Raw genomic sequence first — 16,116 nt, forward strand, 5'->3', positions numbered from 1 at the left:
CCTGGAGGTGGGGAAAGAGCATCAGGAACAGACTGACTGAGACTTCATAATCCCCCTTCTCATTCTATTACCACTGCTAGAGATCAAGTGTACATATGAAATAGTGCTTATAATTAACTTTATTCATACTTTCCTGTAAGTAACTATTTAGAAAAAGTTCGGAATAGCTTCTCCACAATTCACAGTGGCCTGGTGGAGTTTTGGTCAATGTGCTGTTGTGGAAGGTGAACATTTGCTGGGCAACAGTTCCTTAAGAATACCTCTCAAGAGCACGTTAATTAGAATCGCACTGTAATATATAATCTATGCTACTAAATTACACAAGGAGTTAGGAAATATTTAGCAGTTTTATGAAATACTCTGACCTTGGAATTCTACTTCATACAAGTATAGATACTAACTTTTTTAAGCTTCCAACCACTAATGGCAATTCAGGAAAAAAAAATGGGGGCTTTTTATATAGTTCTAAAGCCATTACATACGTGCCATTTTAATTCCTGATGTCTAAGAAATGTCTTAGTTTGAGATGTAAGTGTCTTAATTTGTCAGGATTTAAACCAGTGCAAACTGGAATAATTCATGGAAGGATGACATCTTTCCCCACCATCAGTTCTCTGATTTTATTTCTATTAAAAAAAAAAAAAAGAGTTGACTTTGGCAAACTGAGGTTTAAACTAAGCATGTGAATAATAAATGAATCATTTTGTCAAGTATATACTAGGTTTCCCCTGGGATCATTATTTAAGGGTACTTTTTTTTCACCACTAAAAAAGGAAAAAATTTAGATATTACAATAATACATAAACACTGATACTAGTAATTCAGTTTTTATCCTGATACTTTACTTGTAAACCTAAAAATCCAACATTTATTTTCACCAAGATTTTAACTTGAACCTAGTCCCTCTGGTGAAGTGATTTCCTTCTCCATTTCAGAACTGCTCTCGTAACTTTGTCACTGAGCAAATGGTGATGGGTGTGATTCATTGATAAACTGAATACTAATAAAGGTAAGCTTTTATACCATTCCTTTATAATTCAGGTAGGTCACAGAAAGAAGAAAACAGAACTAGGAAAAGCAAACCCCAGTCCTTAACCTCTAAGGGATACATTACCTTCCCACTTACCTGAAAATATTACAAAAATATGAATGACTGTGTATGGGGCTATACCATTAAATTTAATTGAGTGGTGCTTTTTTTTTTCACTTAAGTGTTTACTTACTTAACTTAAAAAAATTAGAAAATCATCAGTTTGAAATTAGAAAAGCTAAAACACTGGGAGCAACAACAACAACAAAAAACCAAATGGTTAAAAATAACTCAGTTATAAAAATACAGTTTACAATTTATCTCAGAAAAAGAAACAAAACCACTAACTGTTTTTCCCTCTAGGTAAGACGGCTTTCTCCGCAGAAAGGGGGGAAAAAAAAAAAGCGACTAATGATTCGAGATTAAAATCAAACATAACTGTTATTTACCCCAGCAACATCTAAAACAGATGACCCACACAGCACAAAACTTTCCCATTCACAATCACATACAGTTAAATTACTTTCTCCTCAGTTACATAATAGTCTTTTTATAACAATCTTCCTTTAGGAAATTACTGTATTAGTTAAGCCTATTCATTCTTGCTATGAAGTTAATTTCATTTGTATAGCCCACAAAAGTTTAATTGGCACATTTTGCTTGAGAATAAGACAAAATAAGTCATTCTTCTTTTAAAAATTATGGGATCATCTGTTTTCAGAGAATAACCCCAGATACTTAATTCATTAAAGCAATGTTCCACCATAAGCAGTCAAGCTTTTTAAATGATCACTAAGTGCTCACCTGAAGATTACCAACGCTATGTGAACTGTAAGCTTCTTTTGAAGATTCATGTCCATTTTATAATATGATACAATTCTGTACTGAAGTTTTTTGTTTTTGTTTTTGTTTAAAAAAAAGATAACCTACATACATACAGTTAATTTGCCTCAAAGAACTTAGAAATACAGTATAAACATTTAAGAACCACAATGGAGTCCACTGTGGTTCAAACTTCAGCAAAGATTTTCTTGAAACCCAGTACAAAGGTTACTGGCTCAAGACCATACCCCAAAGTGACATCAGCGTCCGACTGTAAGACTACCTCTTAAAAAAAGAGCACACTTGGTTACACATGGCTTTTAACCTCGAGCTACAGTTAGGCTACAAATCCTCCCCACCACCCCCCAATCTAAAGCTAGTCATGTGGAGATGTGTACGTCCTCTGAGCACTGTTTAGAGTCCTTGGTTTTCCAGCTCTGATGGAGATCTCGCAGGCGCTCAGAAGTCCGTGTGCTTACATTCAGGGCAGGATGAACCTTACAAATGCCACTTTCCTCCATTAGTGACAGGCCACAAATTCCAAAGTATGCATGCAAAGCATCTGAAAATAAGACATTTTTTTAATCACAACAGGTATATTTGTACAAAATATTTAGCTACTTATCAGCCCATCACTACATTAAAAATAAATTTAGAAAAATACTAAATAGTTTTGAAATATTTGCTTTCTCAAAGTCTCAAACCTCAAATTTTAAAAAACTAGATGATCAAAATCAGATGATATTCAAGAAAATATCACTAACAAGGAAAACAGTTCCTAGCTTAAGGAGTGAGTTCACCAACATCTTCTGTGATTGAAGAATAAACAGGAAAAGTACTAGCAAAGATTCCTCACTCTAATGGGTTTTCTCTTTTGCTGACAACAAGACTATGGAAACAAAGATGTTTCTATCATAAAAGGAACTTTTCTTCTTAGAAATGAAAATAAACAAACCTCAGAATCTAAGTAGCACTGCATTCCCTGCTAAGTTTTAACTCTGACAATTCCTAAACCACACAATGCCAACACTGTGTTAAACGGAAGAAGCCTGGGCAAAATAACCCATTCTGGAATGCTGTACTGTATTTAATTTTCCTATTTCAAGTAATGTCAGTCACTCTAAAAATATCCGACCTGATAATAAAAACAAGCTCAGACATTCTGTTTGGTTGTAATAATGTGACTGTTCACACCAGAACGATTCTTCTGCACTGGCCTTACTACAGTTGCCCATCTTTCAGGGGCACTAACTTTCTCCCATTAAATGACCACTGAAATCACACGGCTGTTGCCTGCATGACAGCCTTATATGGAGTCCTAAAAGTGCTCAGAGTTCTGAGGTTATGTATACTTACAAAAAATAGATTTTGTACTAGTCAAAATTTTTTTCTATTTTTGAGTTGGTCATTATTTATAGCTTCATAGGCTATTAAGGTTCAAAACATCTTACCAAGTCAAAGTGTATCAAAAGAATTAAAGAGAAAGGCTGACTTACATAAATATCATTTAGTTTTCATAAAAGGAATGACAGATAGTTGTACTTAATCAGTTATTTGTGCAAAAGTTATTTCACCAGTTAGGTCCACGTTAATCCCCTTTTATGTTTTTTTCAGAGAATGCTTAAGACTTCTTCTAGCTCAATTTCCTCTAATTTTCACACACACACACACAAAATTTGATTCTTCCTATTCTATTTTTCTTGCAGTTATGTTAAATTACAAAAGGCACAAAGCAACATTAAATTTTATTGTCTAGAAATGAGAAAAGTTTTCTAGGAAAAAAATGCAACAGAAAATACACTCATGATAATGTAAAATAGGATCTTACATGTTCCAGGTAATGTAAAAATAAATTTTTATTCCTCAAAATGATTTTTTATAAAAGTTAATGAAACAGAAGTTAAACATTTCAAACCTTAAAAATAAATAATAATCTCATCTGTAGGTGGTGATGTATTCGAGCACTTTAGATGTAGAAATATACATTTTCTTCATAGTAAAACTTAATTCCTTTCATAAGTTTTTCCTGTTAATGTATGTAAAATCTCTTTTGTGTCAAATCTGTCAATAGATTGATTTATTAGAACCAAGAATAAGCTAATTAAAAAAATCCTATTAAAATAATTTTTGTAACAGCTCTGGAAACAAATCTTTTTCCACATACATTCAATTTATCATACAACGATTTCTATGCTCTGTAATTTATAGGATTAGAAGACATTGCAACATATCTATAAAGAATATTACAACCAATTATTTACACAAATACTAAACTTAGCAACTGACCTCTCTACAAAAAAGCTCCAAGAATTTTCTTTTAAAAAAGTTATTGTAAAAAATCAAAATGTATCTCAGTATGTTTATATAAGAAATGTTTTTCAAGAGTGTCATTTCCCTATCCTCATTATTTGTTAAAATAGTACCATGTACTGATTGAAAACAATGGAATTGATACCAAAACAATTGTTTTCTTGAGGAACTTTTAAAATATATTTACAGCTATGGGTTACAGATGCCAAAAAATTCTAAATATTCCCAGGTGGCGCTAGTAGTAAAGAATCCACCTGCCAATGCAGGAGATGCAAGGGTTCGATCCGTGGCTTGGGATGATCCCCTGGAGTAGGAAATGGCAACCCACTCCAGTATTCTTGCCTGGAAAATCCCATGGATGGGGGCCTGGTGGGCTACAGTCCATGGGGTCACAAAAGGTGGACATGACTGAGCAACTAACACTTTTTAACACTTAGAAATAAAAAGCATTGTACTTTTTTTTTTAAGAAGCATATTTTGCATGAAAAAAACAAGTAAATATGGATATAAGGAAATATTCCTGCTCTCTTCAGGTACACAAGTATGATTCCATGAGCCCTTTATTTGTATTTCAATTCAGGTACATATTCTAACTGTAATAGTTCTATGACAAGAGATGAGGTAAAGAGGTTCAATAAAAACCATGATATTATTGCAATGTTGTAAAAGCAATCATTTGTTGAATCTAGTTTCATGTATTTATAGCTAATACCTTGTCAATCTGATTATCAAAAGTGTCAGTGTTCTGACTTATTTTTAACAAACTCTTGAATTGAGATTTTGGAGGCTGTAAATAGATCATTTTACTGGAGGTTTTGAAACCTAAGAGGGAGGGGGAAGTAGCTTGGAGAATAACTTCTGAAAAGAATAAAAATTAGTTCTCTCTTGGATTTAAGAGTAATTTATTCTACACATAGCTCAAGTGACAGCTAATACTCCTAAAGATTTTGGATGAGCCAAATTATTCTATTTTGAATTGGGACCATTCAGACCACCTGTCTTATTGTCTGCAATAAAATAATACATTGCTAAGTGAAATATTTGGGAAAAATGGCAAACTATACCAGTATCTTGATAATTAAACCCTTCCTTTACACCCTGAAGATCCTAAATCTACTGTAAACTTAAACAATTTACCTTCTTAAAAACCTTACTTAAAGTTTATAACTGTGGCTATATTTTCTATCATATACCCTTTCTGACAAACACTTAAAGATCTATTTAATAAATAAAACAAAGGTTGCTCTGGATTTACACAAAAAATAAATTACCTGGATGACTATCTGGCCACTTCGCAAATCCACCAACGAGGCGGTCTTGAGTTGATAAGATGTAATTTCTATTTTTCTCAAAATTAGTATACTGGAAAATTTTCAGAAGCTGAAACAACAGTAACAAATATAAACTTATTGACATAAAACTTTCATATCAACCCATGGCTCAAATTTCAGATATATATAATCTAAAAACACTTTTCTATAGTTAAGGCTCTCAAAGCAAGCCTAAGGGACTTGGAACATTTAAAATTATCAACCACATTAACTTTTAAAAAATCATCTACTCTCATTTTCATGACCCACTATTTCTTTCTTTTGAAACAGATCCAAATGACTTCTCTGCAACATATTCAAATCACAACTTGCCAATGTGTTCAGCTTCACCAGTTATTTTTACAAGGGTGATTTTATTTATCCATATTCTAACTCTTAATAATAGATTTCTGAACTGTTAGTTATGAACTATAGTAATGATAAGTAAAAATATTTTTTAAAAAAGGACAATAAAAATTATTAACCACATGCTAAAGACAATTTTGAGAACAGCAAAAAATTAAAGCTCTTTAATTAAGAAAGATAAAAGGTGAGACAAATACAATTTTAGCATAAAAAATTAAGTAGTTTAAAGATTCACGATATGTATTGTTCTTTCTCCCAAAATCCTATTAAATAGAAAAAATAAAGGATAAATCAAATTGTGACGAGAAGAGGGTCAGGGGATGGTGAGCACATAAGAAAGCTCAAGTGTCACAAAGCAGCTAAAAGTGTGTTAATAATATTAATCAAAGAGCCACAAAAAAGTATTAAAAAATTAACAAAGCAGTATCATGTCTCAAAAAGCAAAATAAAACCAATTAGAAAGTTATGGTACTAATAAGAAACAAACTTATTCATTCATTTTGATTTAATTAATAGAATATAAGCAGTGACTCTTTAGACTCCTGATACTAGAAACACTTTCTAGTATCAAGTGGCACATGGGTCATTACACAGAAAGAAGAAACTCTAATCTTACTTGGTTAAGCAATAAAGAATATTTACACAATTCTAATAAATGATTATTAGTTTTCAAATTTTAAAATCAACCTACAGGCAAAGCATAAAATATTTGATCATTGTTACTGAGCAAAATACAAATGTTACCTAACTTGACATTACACAAATAAAAGTAAACTGACAGATTTAGAAGGAAGTGGAAGAGAAAAGGTTTAGAACTTAAAAAAAAAAAAAAACCCAGTAACGATTTGTTGGAAAAAAGGGAGACCAAAATCTTCATTTTTCACTGCTGGGAATCAAAGATAATGTCTAAATGTGTTAAGTCAAGCAATCAGCATGTTTAAAGTTATTTAAAGTTATCCACAAGAATTAAAATTTTTAAAAGTTGCCTCTGGAAAGTTGTCAAAGGCCACCAAAATCATACAAAAAGACTCAAGAACAAACTTGAAGGGGCTCCTACTGGTTAGAGATGGGACAATCTGAGCATTAATAAGAACAATGTAATGGACTAAAACAGATAAAACATATTAAAATCTATGAGTTCACAATGGTACTCAAAGCGTACAAAAGAAAAAAACCCTAAAATCCAATTATTGTATTGGAAAACTTTAGAGGATGCTAGAGAACCAACTCAACGGACGGAATGAACACTATTAAAATTAAAATAAATAACCATCTGTTTTTCTCTGTACAACCACATCTTAAGTTAAAGTGAAATTCTTTACAAAAGGACACTAGTTAGTAAATTTACAGGGAATGATAGAATATCACCATTTAACAACCCCCAATGACATAACGGATCTAAGGAATGATGCTCAATGGCTGCTAAAACCATTCTGTAAGAAGATGATGAAGGTTTTACACACCAGCAACAAACAATCCAAAAGGAAACTAAGAAAGCAATCCTACTTATAACACTTCTAAAAGAAGCCACTAAATACTTGAGAATACACTTATCCACGGAAGTAAAAGCTTAGTACGCAAAATACTATAAAACACTGATGAATGAGATTAAAGATCTAAATAAATGGAAAAGCATTCCATCATCATGGATAGGAAGACAGTGTTAAGATGTCAGTACTACCCAAAGCAGTCTGTAGATTCAATGCACTCTCCACACAAATGTGAACAGACTTTTCCCTAAGAAATGGGAAAGCCAATAATAAAATTCGTAGGAAATTGCAAAAACAATGTTTAAAAGAAAAATGCTGTTTTGGCTGAAGAGCCAAAACAATCTTTAAAAAGAAAAACGTTGAGGACTCATACTTCTTGATAATGAAACTTAGAATGCTACAGTAATTAAAATAGTAAGGACCAATGCAATAGAATGGAGGGCACAGAAATAAACTCTCACACACAACATTAGGTAGGTGACTTTCAGCAAGGGTGCCAACACCACTTAATGGGTACAGAACTGTCTTTACAATAAATAGTACTAGGAAAGTTGGATATCCACATGTAAAAAGATGAAGCTGAAGTCCTTGATTTATGTCATTACAAAAATTAACTCGAAGTGGATCAAAGATCTAAACTTAAGAGTTAAAACTAAAAACTGTTGCAATAAAACATTGGGGAAAATCTTCATAATACTGGATTTGGCAATTATTTCATGGAATAACAACCAAAAGCCCCGGCAACAAAAGAAAAAAATAGATAAATTGGACATTTCTACAAAGAAGATATAAAGATGGTCAATAAGCACATCAAAAGATGCTTGGTATCACTCATTATTCAGTTCAGTTCAGTCACTCAGTCGTGTCCGACTCTTTGCGACCCCATGGACTGCAACATGCCAGGGTTCCCTGTCCTTCACCATCTCCCAGAACTTGCTCAAATTCATGTCCATACCCATTAGGATGGCTATTATAAAAAAATGGAAGAAACAAGCATTGGTGAAGATGTAGAGAAACTGGAACTCTTATACATCACCAGGTGGAATGTAAAATGGTGCAACCATTGTGAAAAATAGTTTGTTGGTGCCTCAAAAATTTGAACACATAATTACCATATAATCCAGCAATTCCACTCCTAGTTAATTACCCAGAAAAATTGAAAGCAGGGACTTGAAAAGATATTTTATACCAATGCTCATAACCACCTTATTCACAATAGCCAAAAGGTGGAAACAATCCAAGTGTCCATCAGCAGATGAAGAGATAAACATAATGTGGCATATACATACAGCAGAATATTACTCAACCTAAAAATGAATGAAATTGTGATATATGTGACAATATTGATGGATCTTGAGAAATATAAGCCAGACACAGGACACATATTACATAATTCTACTTATATGATGTACCTAGAATAAGCAAATTCACAGAGACAGAAAGCAGAAAATGGGTTACCAGGGGCTGGAGGAATGGGAGAAAGGGGAGCTATCGTTTAATGAGCAGAGTTTAGGTTTAGGGTGATGAAAATGTTTGGGGTATAGATAATGGTAATGATTACACAACACTGATCTGTACCTACAAATAGTTAAACTGATAGATGTTACATTACATATATTTTACCACCATAGAAAAAAGGGAAGAAAAACAGGTTGATGGGGAACTTTATAATGGATAAATCAGCTTTGACAACTCTGGAGCCCTTAGATCAAAAAGGAGAGACAACCAGAGACTGATTATATTATATTCCTCTTGATGTGATGCAATAGAAAATATACATCATCCTGACTTGATATTTAATGATAATAAGGCGTTATGGCTGAATTTTTAGAAGACAGAATATTACATCTCCATTCTTTAAAAAGCTATCTTTGTTTAATGATTGTACTAAAGAATTTCCAGATAAAGTAAAAAGGGGTTATCTAGGACTTGCTTTAAAATAGTACAGTGAGGAGGAAAGTGAGTAGCTGTATGAATGAATGAAGGCTGGCTTTGAGATAAGAACTGCTGAAATTGGCTACTGAACATATTACGTGTTCATTATACACCATTTTCTCTTTTCACTATGTTTGAAATTTTCCATAATTAAAATGGTGCACCGGATGAATGGTACTAGAAGTGAGGAGAACAGAAAAAACATTCTGTTTTCTTTATTTATTTTAACCACATGTATAAATTTTAAGAGAAAAAATTAACATGTTATATAGATGATGAATATACTTTTGTTAGATTCCAGAATATCAGGCCTAGGTGATACTTGCAATTTTAGGATATAGAAAACTTGTGGGTACTCAATGGCTAATAATCTTATGGATTCACACATATCAAAAGGTAGCAGAGATGGGGAAAATGTATGATCATATTAATGAATACATTTCAGAAAGCTTATACAAATAAATGAATAAAAAACAGAAAACTTTGAATAGTTTTTAAAGGAATTACCCATGGTTTATCTTTTAAGGTATTTTCCCATAAATCCTTTACTGGTATGTTCAGACAGATCTTCCACCTAGGTGGACTACTGCTAAGTTTCAGTTACAAGCTTTTTATAACACTACACCTAGTTTCTTATATAGGTTCTAGACACTAGAGTTTTATAAGAATAAAAATTTTTAAGTAGTACAACAGATAACTGAATTCCGTGGAAAAACCATACAGTGACCAGCTTTGCCAAAGCAACAGGAAAAACTTTTTGGCTTTAACCTAACAATATTTAATGAACATTACAAAGACCAAACCCTTTAAGCACAATTTTTATTAACAAAGAGTAAAAGTTTCTCATTTTTATTATTTCTCTTACCTTTAGAGTTGCTCCCACCCAAAAAGAGTAACAGGTGTCAACAGGCTTATTAGGCCTTCCATGATAACCATTCTGTTGTCTCATTATACACCACCTTTTTATCCTGTTCAGTTCTCTTTCTGAAAAAACTTCTTCTAGTTTACCCATCAGGCACAGTGATGCAATGCCACAAAAAGTTGATCCTCCTGTTAATTAAAACCACACAGTACTTTAAACTTACTAGATGTCTAGGAAAGTAATATGAAATGACTGAAGAAAAAAAAACGGTTAAGTAATTCTAGAAAGCAGTGAAAGAAAAGTAAAATTAAAAGATAGTTTTTATATTAGTATTTTATTTACTTAAATTCACTATTTAAAATAACCACTAGGCACTGAAGTCTTCAATATAAACTTGATGAAACAGAAAAAAATTTTAAATAATTTAAAAGAATCATTTTTTTAAATGAAAAATGTAAGATTTAGAAAGCAGTTCAAAATTTTATGGTTAATAGGAGAGCTGAAACTAAAGTCTAGGACTACTATTTCCTGTCTGCCACTCTTACACCTGAGTCTGATTTTAATTCCCTTAAAAATCACAGTGTACTGTTTATGAACTAAGGTCCCATCTGCCTAAGCTACAGACTAATTTTTACATGTAACATAAACTAGAGGCTTAAATGCAGTCAGCCTCAGAAACTGAAGGAAGAAAAAGTTAAAGTGAAAGTCGCTCAGTTGTGTTCGACTCTTTGCAACTCCACGGACTATTATAATACAGTCCATGGAATTCTCCAAGCCAGAATACTGGAGTGGGTAGCCTTTCCCTTCTTTAGTGGATCTTCCCAACCCAGGGATCAAACCCAGGTCTCCCACATTGCAGGCAGATTATTTACCAGCTGAGCCACAAAGGAAGCCCTTAAGTTTATCTTAGGGGAAGCCTTAAGTTATCTTAAGGAAGAAAAGTTCCTTAAACAAAGGAATAGAAAAGGGAAAGTGAAAGAGTGTGTGTGTGTTGGGGGTGGAGAAGAAAACTCTATCTGGAAGTAGATGCGTAATACGTATCCATGCTCACTATGCTAGACTGAAAAACTCCCCACCTGCCTTCCACCTCGGCCCAGTGATACCCAGGGGCCTAATCCCTGGAACACGGGCACGTTTCCTTACATGACAAAAGGGACTATGAAAACGTCATGGAAGTTAAGGATTTGAGATGGGGAGATTAATCTGGATGGGGGTCACTCTAAATGTAACCACAAGTGTCCCTGTAAGAGACGGACAGACAGAGATTAAACCACAATCAAGAAGGAGGCGACGGAAGCAGAGACTCAAGTGCTGTGACGGCATACCAAAGGACGCCAGCAGTCCCCAGAGGCTGACCAAGGTGAAGGAACAGACCCCCCTGGCGCGTCCAGAAAGAGCCCACCCTGCTGACACCTTGACTGAGGCCCTGTAAGGTGCAGTTCAGACTTCTGGCCTCTGGAGCTATGAGAACAAACCTGCCTTGTCTTACACCCCTAAGTTTATTAAAATGTTATAGCATCAAAGGAACCAATACAGTCACAAAAGTAACTACTTTCCTCAGGAAATGAAACGTCAGTATTTTTCCACATAGGAAAAAACAAACAAAAAAATTCCACCACTTTCCATTGGCACTATCTGTTGTCAACTCCAAACAATCTGAAAATACTCCATATTTCCAATTTATTACAACTTCATCTATGGATTTTTATTAATTCTAGCTCTTTAAATAGATTGTTCCTAATATGCCTCATTTTGCAATTCTCCTTTTAGTGTTACAAATCTTGGCTATATTCTCTGGCAAAGGAAAAGTGAGCATTCGCTCTAGAAAATGTAAGGCTGCTATCACACTAAAATGATCACTGTCAAAAAATAAAAACAAACAAACAAATAAATAAAGGGTCACTGTAAGAACTATTTAGTCTTCAGATTTTTTTCCCAATGGGAAAAAAAAAGAGGAACATCTATGTTAGTAATGAGTGTATTAAAACAAAAGTAAAACAAATATATCATAACCTTTTAGATTAATTTCTATTCAGCAACTATCAGTCTTATTCCTCCTTCAATGACCTACTAGTCTCACTTTCTCTTTTATGAAGCTGCCCATGACTTAAGTATTACACATCATTAAATATAAAGCCTCTAACAGAAAGTACATAATTTTTAAAACTAACTACACCAAGAAATAAAGAGGTATTTAATTGCTACTCTCCAAAATAATTGTTGGAATTTTTTAAAGCAAGCCAGAACAATTCAAAATAAAAATACTTTTTACTTTGCCCAAGCAACCAGATTTTGAAAATAACAACTTCTGAAGTAAGCTTGGACTCTGAAGAGCCAAACAGTAATTACAAAGTCTATGCTTTAAGCTAAAACCCACTTATCAACATTTATTCCTAACAAGTTCCTGTCTAAACAATCATAAAAAGCCAGTTCTAAAAACCTGGATTAAAAGTAGCATATTAGAAGAGTATAAGAGGCAGACATAAAAACAGCAAAAGATAGGTAACATTCTGACAGTAAGTATATTAAGAAACATTACTAAAAGAGCAGGCACAAGAACTCAACCAGAATATGCTTTTAAGGCTAAATATTAATAGAATTAGGTTAATGATTCCTACAAGCTTCAAAAAATTTCGAGAACATCCCATCATTATACTATAGTACAATTTAAGAACTGCTTCTCATAATAATGATCCAAATTTTAACCTTTGTTCATTATGCCTGAGTTGAAGAAGGGTTACAGGCCTGCCAAGCTACTGCTCACTTGCCCCTTGCTCACTCAGCTTTTGGGGCAGCCAAGCCTGGGTGTCTAGAGCTCCTCAGGGCATCACTATGTCCTACAGATAGATGTTTAATGTTCTTGTGGGCTGTGAGGTTAGACAGGCTGAGAAATAAATAACCTCCTTTATTGAAAGCATTAACAGTGAGAGAATATTAAGGCACATACAAATGAAGAAAGACTTCCAGATAGAGAATGGGATATGTATATATGGTTGGTTTGCAATTCTAAAAATGAGCTGTGTTTGTGGTTGGTTTGCAATTTTAAATAGGGGGCTTATCCAAAAATACCGTTTGAGCCATTACCTGGAGGATGTGAAGTGAAGATTGGGGTGGCAATAGCAACTGTGTCACTGGTCATCACCGCTTAGTAAGTGGAATATGCTTACAGTTGCACAAAGAGGAAAGCTGGCACCTGTAAAAACGTCTGAGAAGACGGGGTCTGAGCGCACTATTGTGAAGGATGTTAGTGGGCACCCTGGCTGAGGAGATGCTTAGCAGCGCAGGAGACTTGTGGAACAGACACCAGAAGGTGAGAGTACATTCTCCGGGATGTGAAGGAGAGACGGCCGCTCAAACCTGATACTCTCTGATGGAAAGAAAGGAGAACAAAGACGCCTTCACAGAGTGCCCAAGCTCCAGTACTAGTTTTTAGGAGGAGGTCTCCCTTGCCAGTGTAGCTAGGGATAAGACAAGGAGGGGAGGCTAGACCAAAGCCTTCCAGAACAGTACTTCCCAGCCCGTCAGCACGCAAGGACACGGACGCATCTGCAGGACACAGTGGTGCCCCGGGGAGCTCTAGACACCCAGGTCTTGGCTGCCCCAAAAGCTGAGCGAGCAAGGAGCAAGCCTGGCAGGCCGATAACCCTTCTGCAGCGTAGCCGGTACCTTGGCACCCCGACAAGGAAGCCCTCCCCTCTACAGCTTTAGTCCTGAAACCTACCAACCCCAAAAGACAGGTAAAAAGGAAGATGTAAGCTTTTAGGCATGAACCACAGTTCATCAATGATGGTCTTGTTGGGTGAGAGCCTACTTGAGTCAAACGGACTCAAAATCACTACTTATGTGACTCAGCAAGACTTTTTTTTCCCATCAGACAGATGACAGATTTCCTCTTTGTGCAACTGTAAGCATATTCCTCCTTACCAAGAGATAATGACCAGTGACACAATCACCATTGCCACCCCAATCTCGTACAGACTCAGGCACACACAAGAATTAAGACGTCCTAATTACAGGATGGCTTCCGAGGAAAACCCCAGTGCTTTACATGCCCCTCAGTGACACACGCTCTGCCAAGAGCACTGAGGAGGCGTGGGAACGTGACAGGGAGGACAGACCCGAGAGGCCAGGTCCTGGGGAAGCACAAGCATTATGGGTGAAAAGCTTTCAGACCTGCTCTGTGCTTTCCAAACCAGCTTCCCTCATGTCTCTGACCAAGAAGGACGAGAGCCTCTGAGCGACTCGGTGAGGAGCCTAAGTCGCACCCCTAGTGCTAGGGCTGAGACCTGGATATGGATGTGTTCTGTCCACGCCACTGTGCTAGCAGAGAGACGGACACACCAAGTGAGCACAAAAGCACAGCTGTGAGAGACAGGAAGTAAGTTCATTCAGAAAGCCTCCCTGACCTGAGCCCTTTTCTTATTTTTTTTAAGGAGCATGGAAGTATATTTTCTTCTACATGAAAATTTTCCACTTGAAAGAGCTCAGGCTATTGATGTGCTAACAGACTGACTATTGCTCACTCTTCTGGTTCTGCCAAAATTGAGGGAAAATGTGAGAGAGACTGTATTAGTGTATGTAGTGAACATGTGCCATACAGAAAAACGTCTTATCACTATGACTTAGTACAATTACATTCAAGAAGGTAGAAAAATTTTTCTTCTTCACAGATTCATTGATTCATGTTCAATATTCTGTATCTAGCTTTTTAGTATTACACCAAAAAAGAAAACTTGCTGTTTTCTAACAATTTCTTAAATCCTCCCAAGATGTTTTCATGCAGCTAACAGTTGAAAAGATTAGTAGAAAATACTGTTTGAACATTCTGGTCTGAATAATCTCTGAATGATTACTGACCTAGAAGAGGCTCAAGTTGGCACAACAGTGTCAACAGGGAGAAGTAGGAAAGAAGATAACCAGGCTGCATCAAGGGTCGGGACAAACTTCTGAGGTCCTACATGTTGGAGATACCACGATGTTATTTAGAGAAACAAGAGAAACCACATATCCACTGATTTTAAGATGCCTTACCATGAGATTCAAGTCCAGCTCCCTGTGCCAGCCCATTGTCATAGGACTGAAAAAGAAAAACATATTCAGTTAATACTGAAATGAAATAAATAAATATGCTGTCATGATGCTAATTTTTCCTCTTGATCTAATTTTATCTCTCCCTTTTATCTTTCAAAACATGTATTCTTTCCCATAATTAAATACATCTAGGCATTTTCAAATCCCTGACCTTGTCTTACTCACGAAGCTCAATCAGTAAATGTATATACACTAAGCACATTCTGAGAAGAGACTGTTCAAAGATGGCACTTACAAATTTAATCTTTACCCAGTAAAAAGCCTCAACCTTTATTCCTCTTCCACTTGCAAGAGGTATGAGTTTAAGGAAAACTTATATAAGGATTTCATACTCATATATATAACATTATAAATACAAAACAAATCTGTTTAGAGACTTTTGGTTAGCCCTACGTAAAATTTGAATTTCCCCACATATCCCACAAAATCAAAACAGGGTATTAATAATACAACTAAGCACTTATCCTTCAATTAAAAATAAAAAAAAAATAATAATACAACTACATAGAACTGAAACTCTATCAAAGCTGGAAGACATGCTGAAACTTCAAATTACCTGTGTACAGAAAAAGAAACAACAAACCTCATACTCCTGATACACTTTTGAAGAGAGCAAGGGCACTTCATGAAAAATCATGAGGAAGAGAGAGGAGCGGGGCTGTCTGAGCTCACCTAAAATTACTGGCTCGAAAGGAAAGGCCTCCGTAAGTGTGAAGTTATAGGAAATCCTTGTTTGGCACTCTCCCAATTACACACAAGCTCCAGTAGCACAGCATGCCTCAGATTTCAGCAGTAACAGTACAGTAACTATGAGCAGCTGCATGCAGCACAAGCCTGCTGCCCGCCCCCGTCCACGATGACTGACTGGCAGAGTGCGTCACGAGCCATGGACGCGCACGT

The 16,116-nt window shown here is 35.3% G+C and overlaps 1 protein-coding gene across 1 annotated transcript in view; it reads right to left on the reverse strand.

The window, feature by feature from the left end:
* Positions 1-1,445: 1,445 nt before the first annotated feature.
* Positions 1,446-16,116, reverse strand: part of PGGT1B (protein geranylgeranyltransferase type I subunit beta) — a 51,890-nt gene continuing 37,219 nt past the window's right edge. The window contains exons 6-9 of the mRNA XM_065940919.1: positions 15,157-15,202; positions 10,129-10,313; positions 5,434-5,542; positions 1,446-2,414 (exon numbers count right to left, since the gene is read on the reverse strand). Of these exons, the coding sequence (XP_065796991.1) occupies positions 2,233-2,414; positions 5,434-5,542; positions 10,129-10,313; positions 15,157-15,202 (522 nt within the window). The 3' untranslated portion in view covers positions 1,446-2,232. The remainder of the gene's footprint in view (positions 2,415-5,433; positions 5,543-10,128; positions 10,314-15,156; positions 15,203-16,116) is intronic.

Source organism: Muntiacus reevesi, chromosome 7, assembly GCF_963930625.1.
Source record: "Muntiacus reevesi chromosome 7, mMunRee1.1, whole genome shotgun sequence".
NCBI classification, from domain to species: Eukaryota; Metazoa; Chordata; class Mammalia; order Artiodactyla; family Cervidae; genus Muntiacus; species Muntiacus reevesi.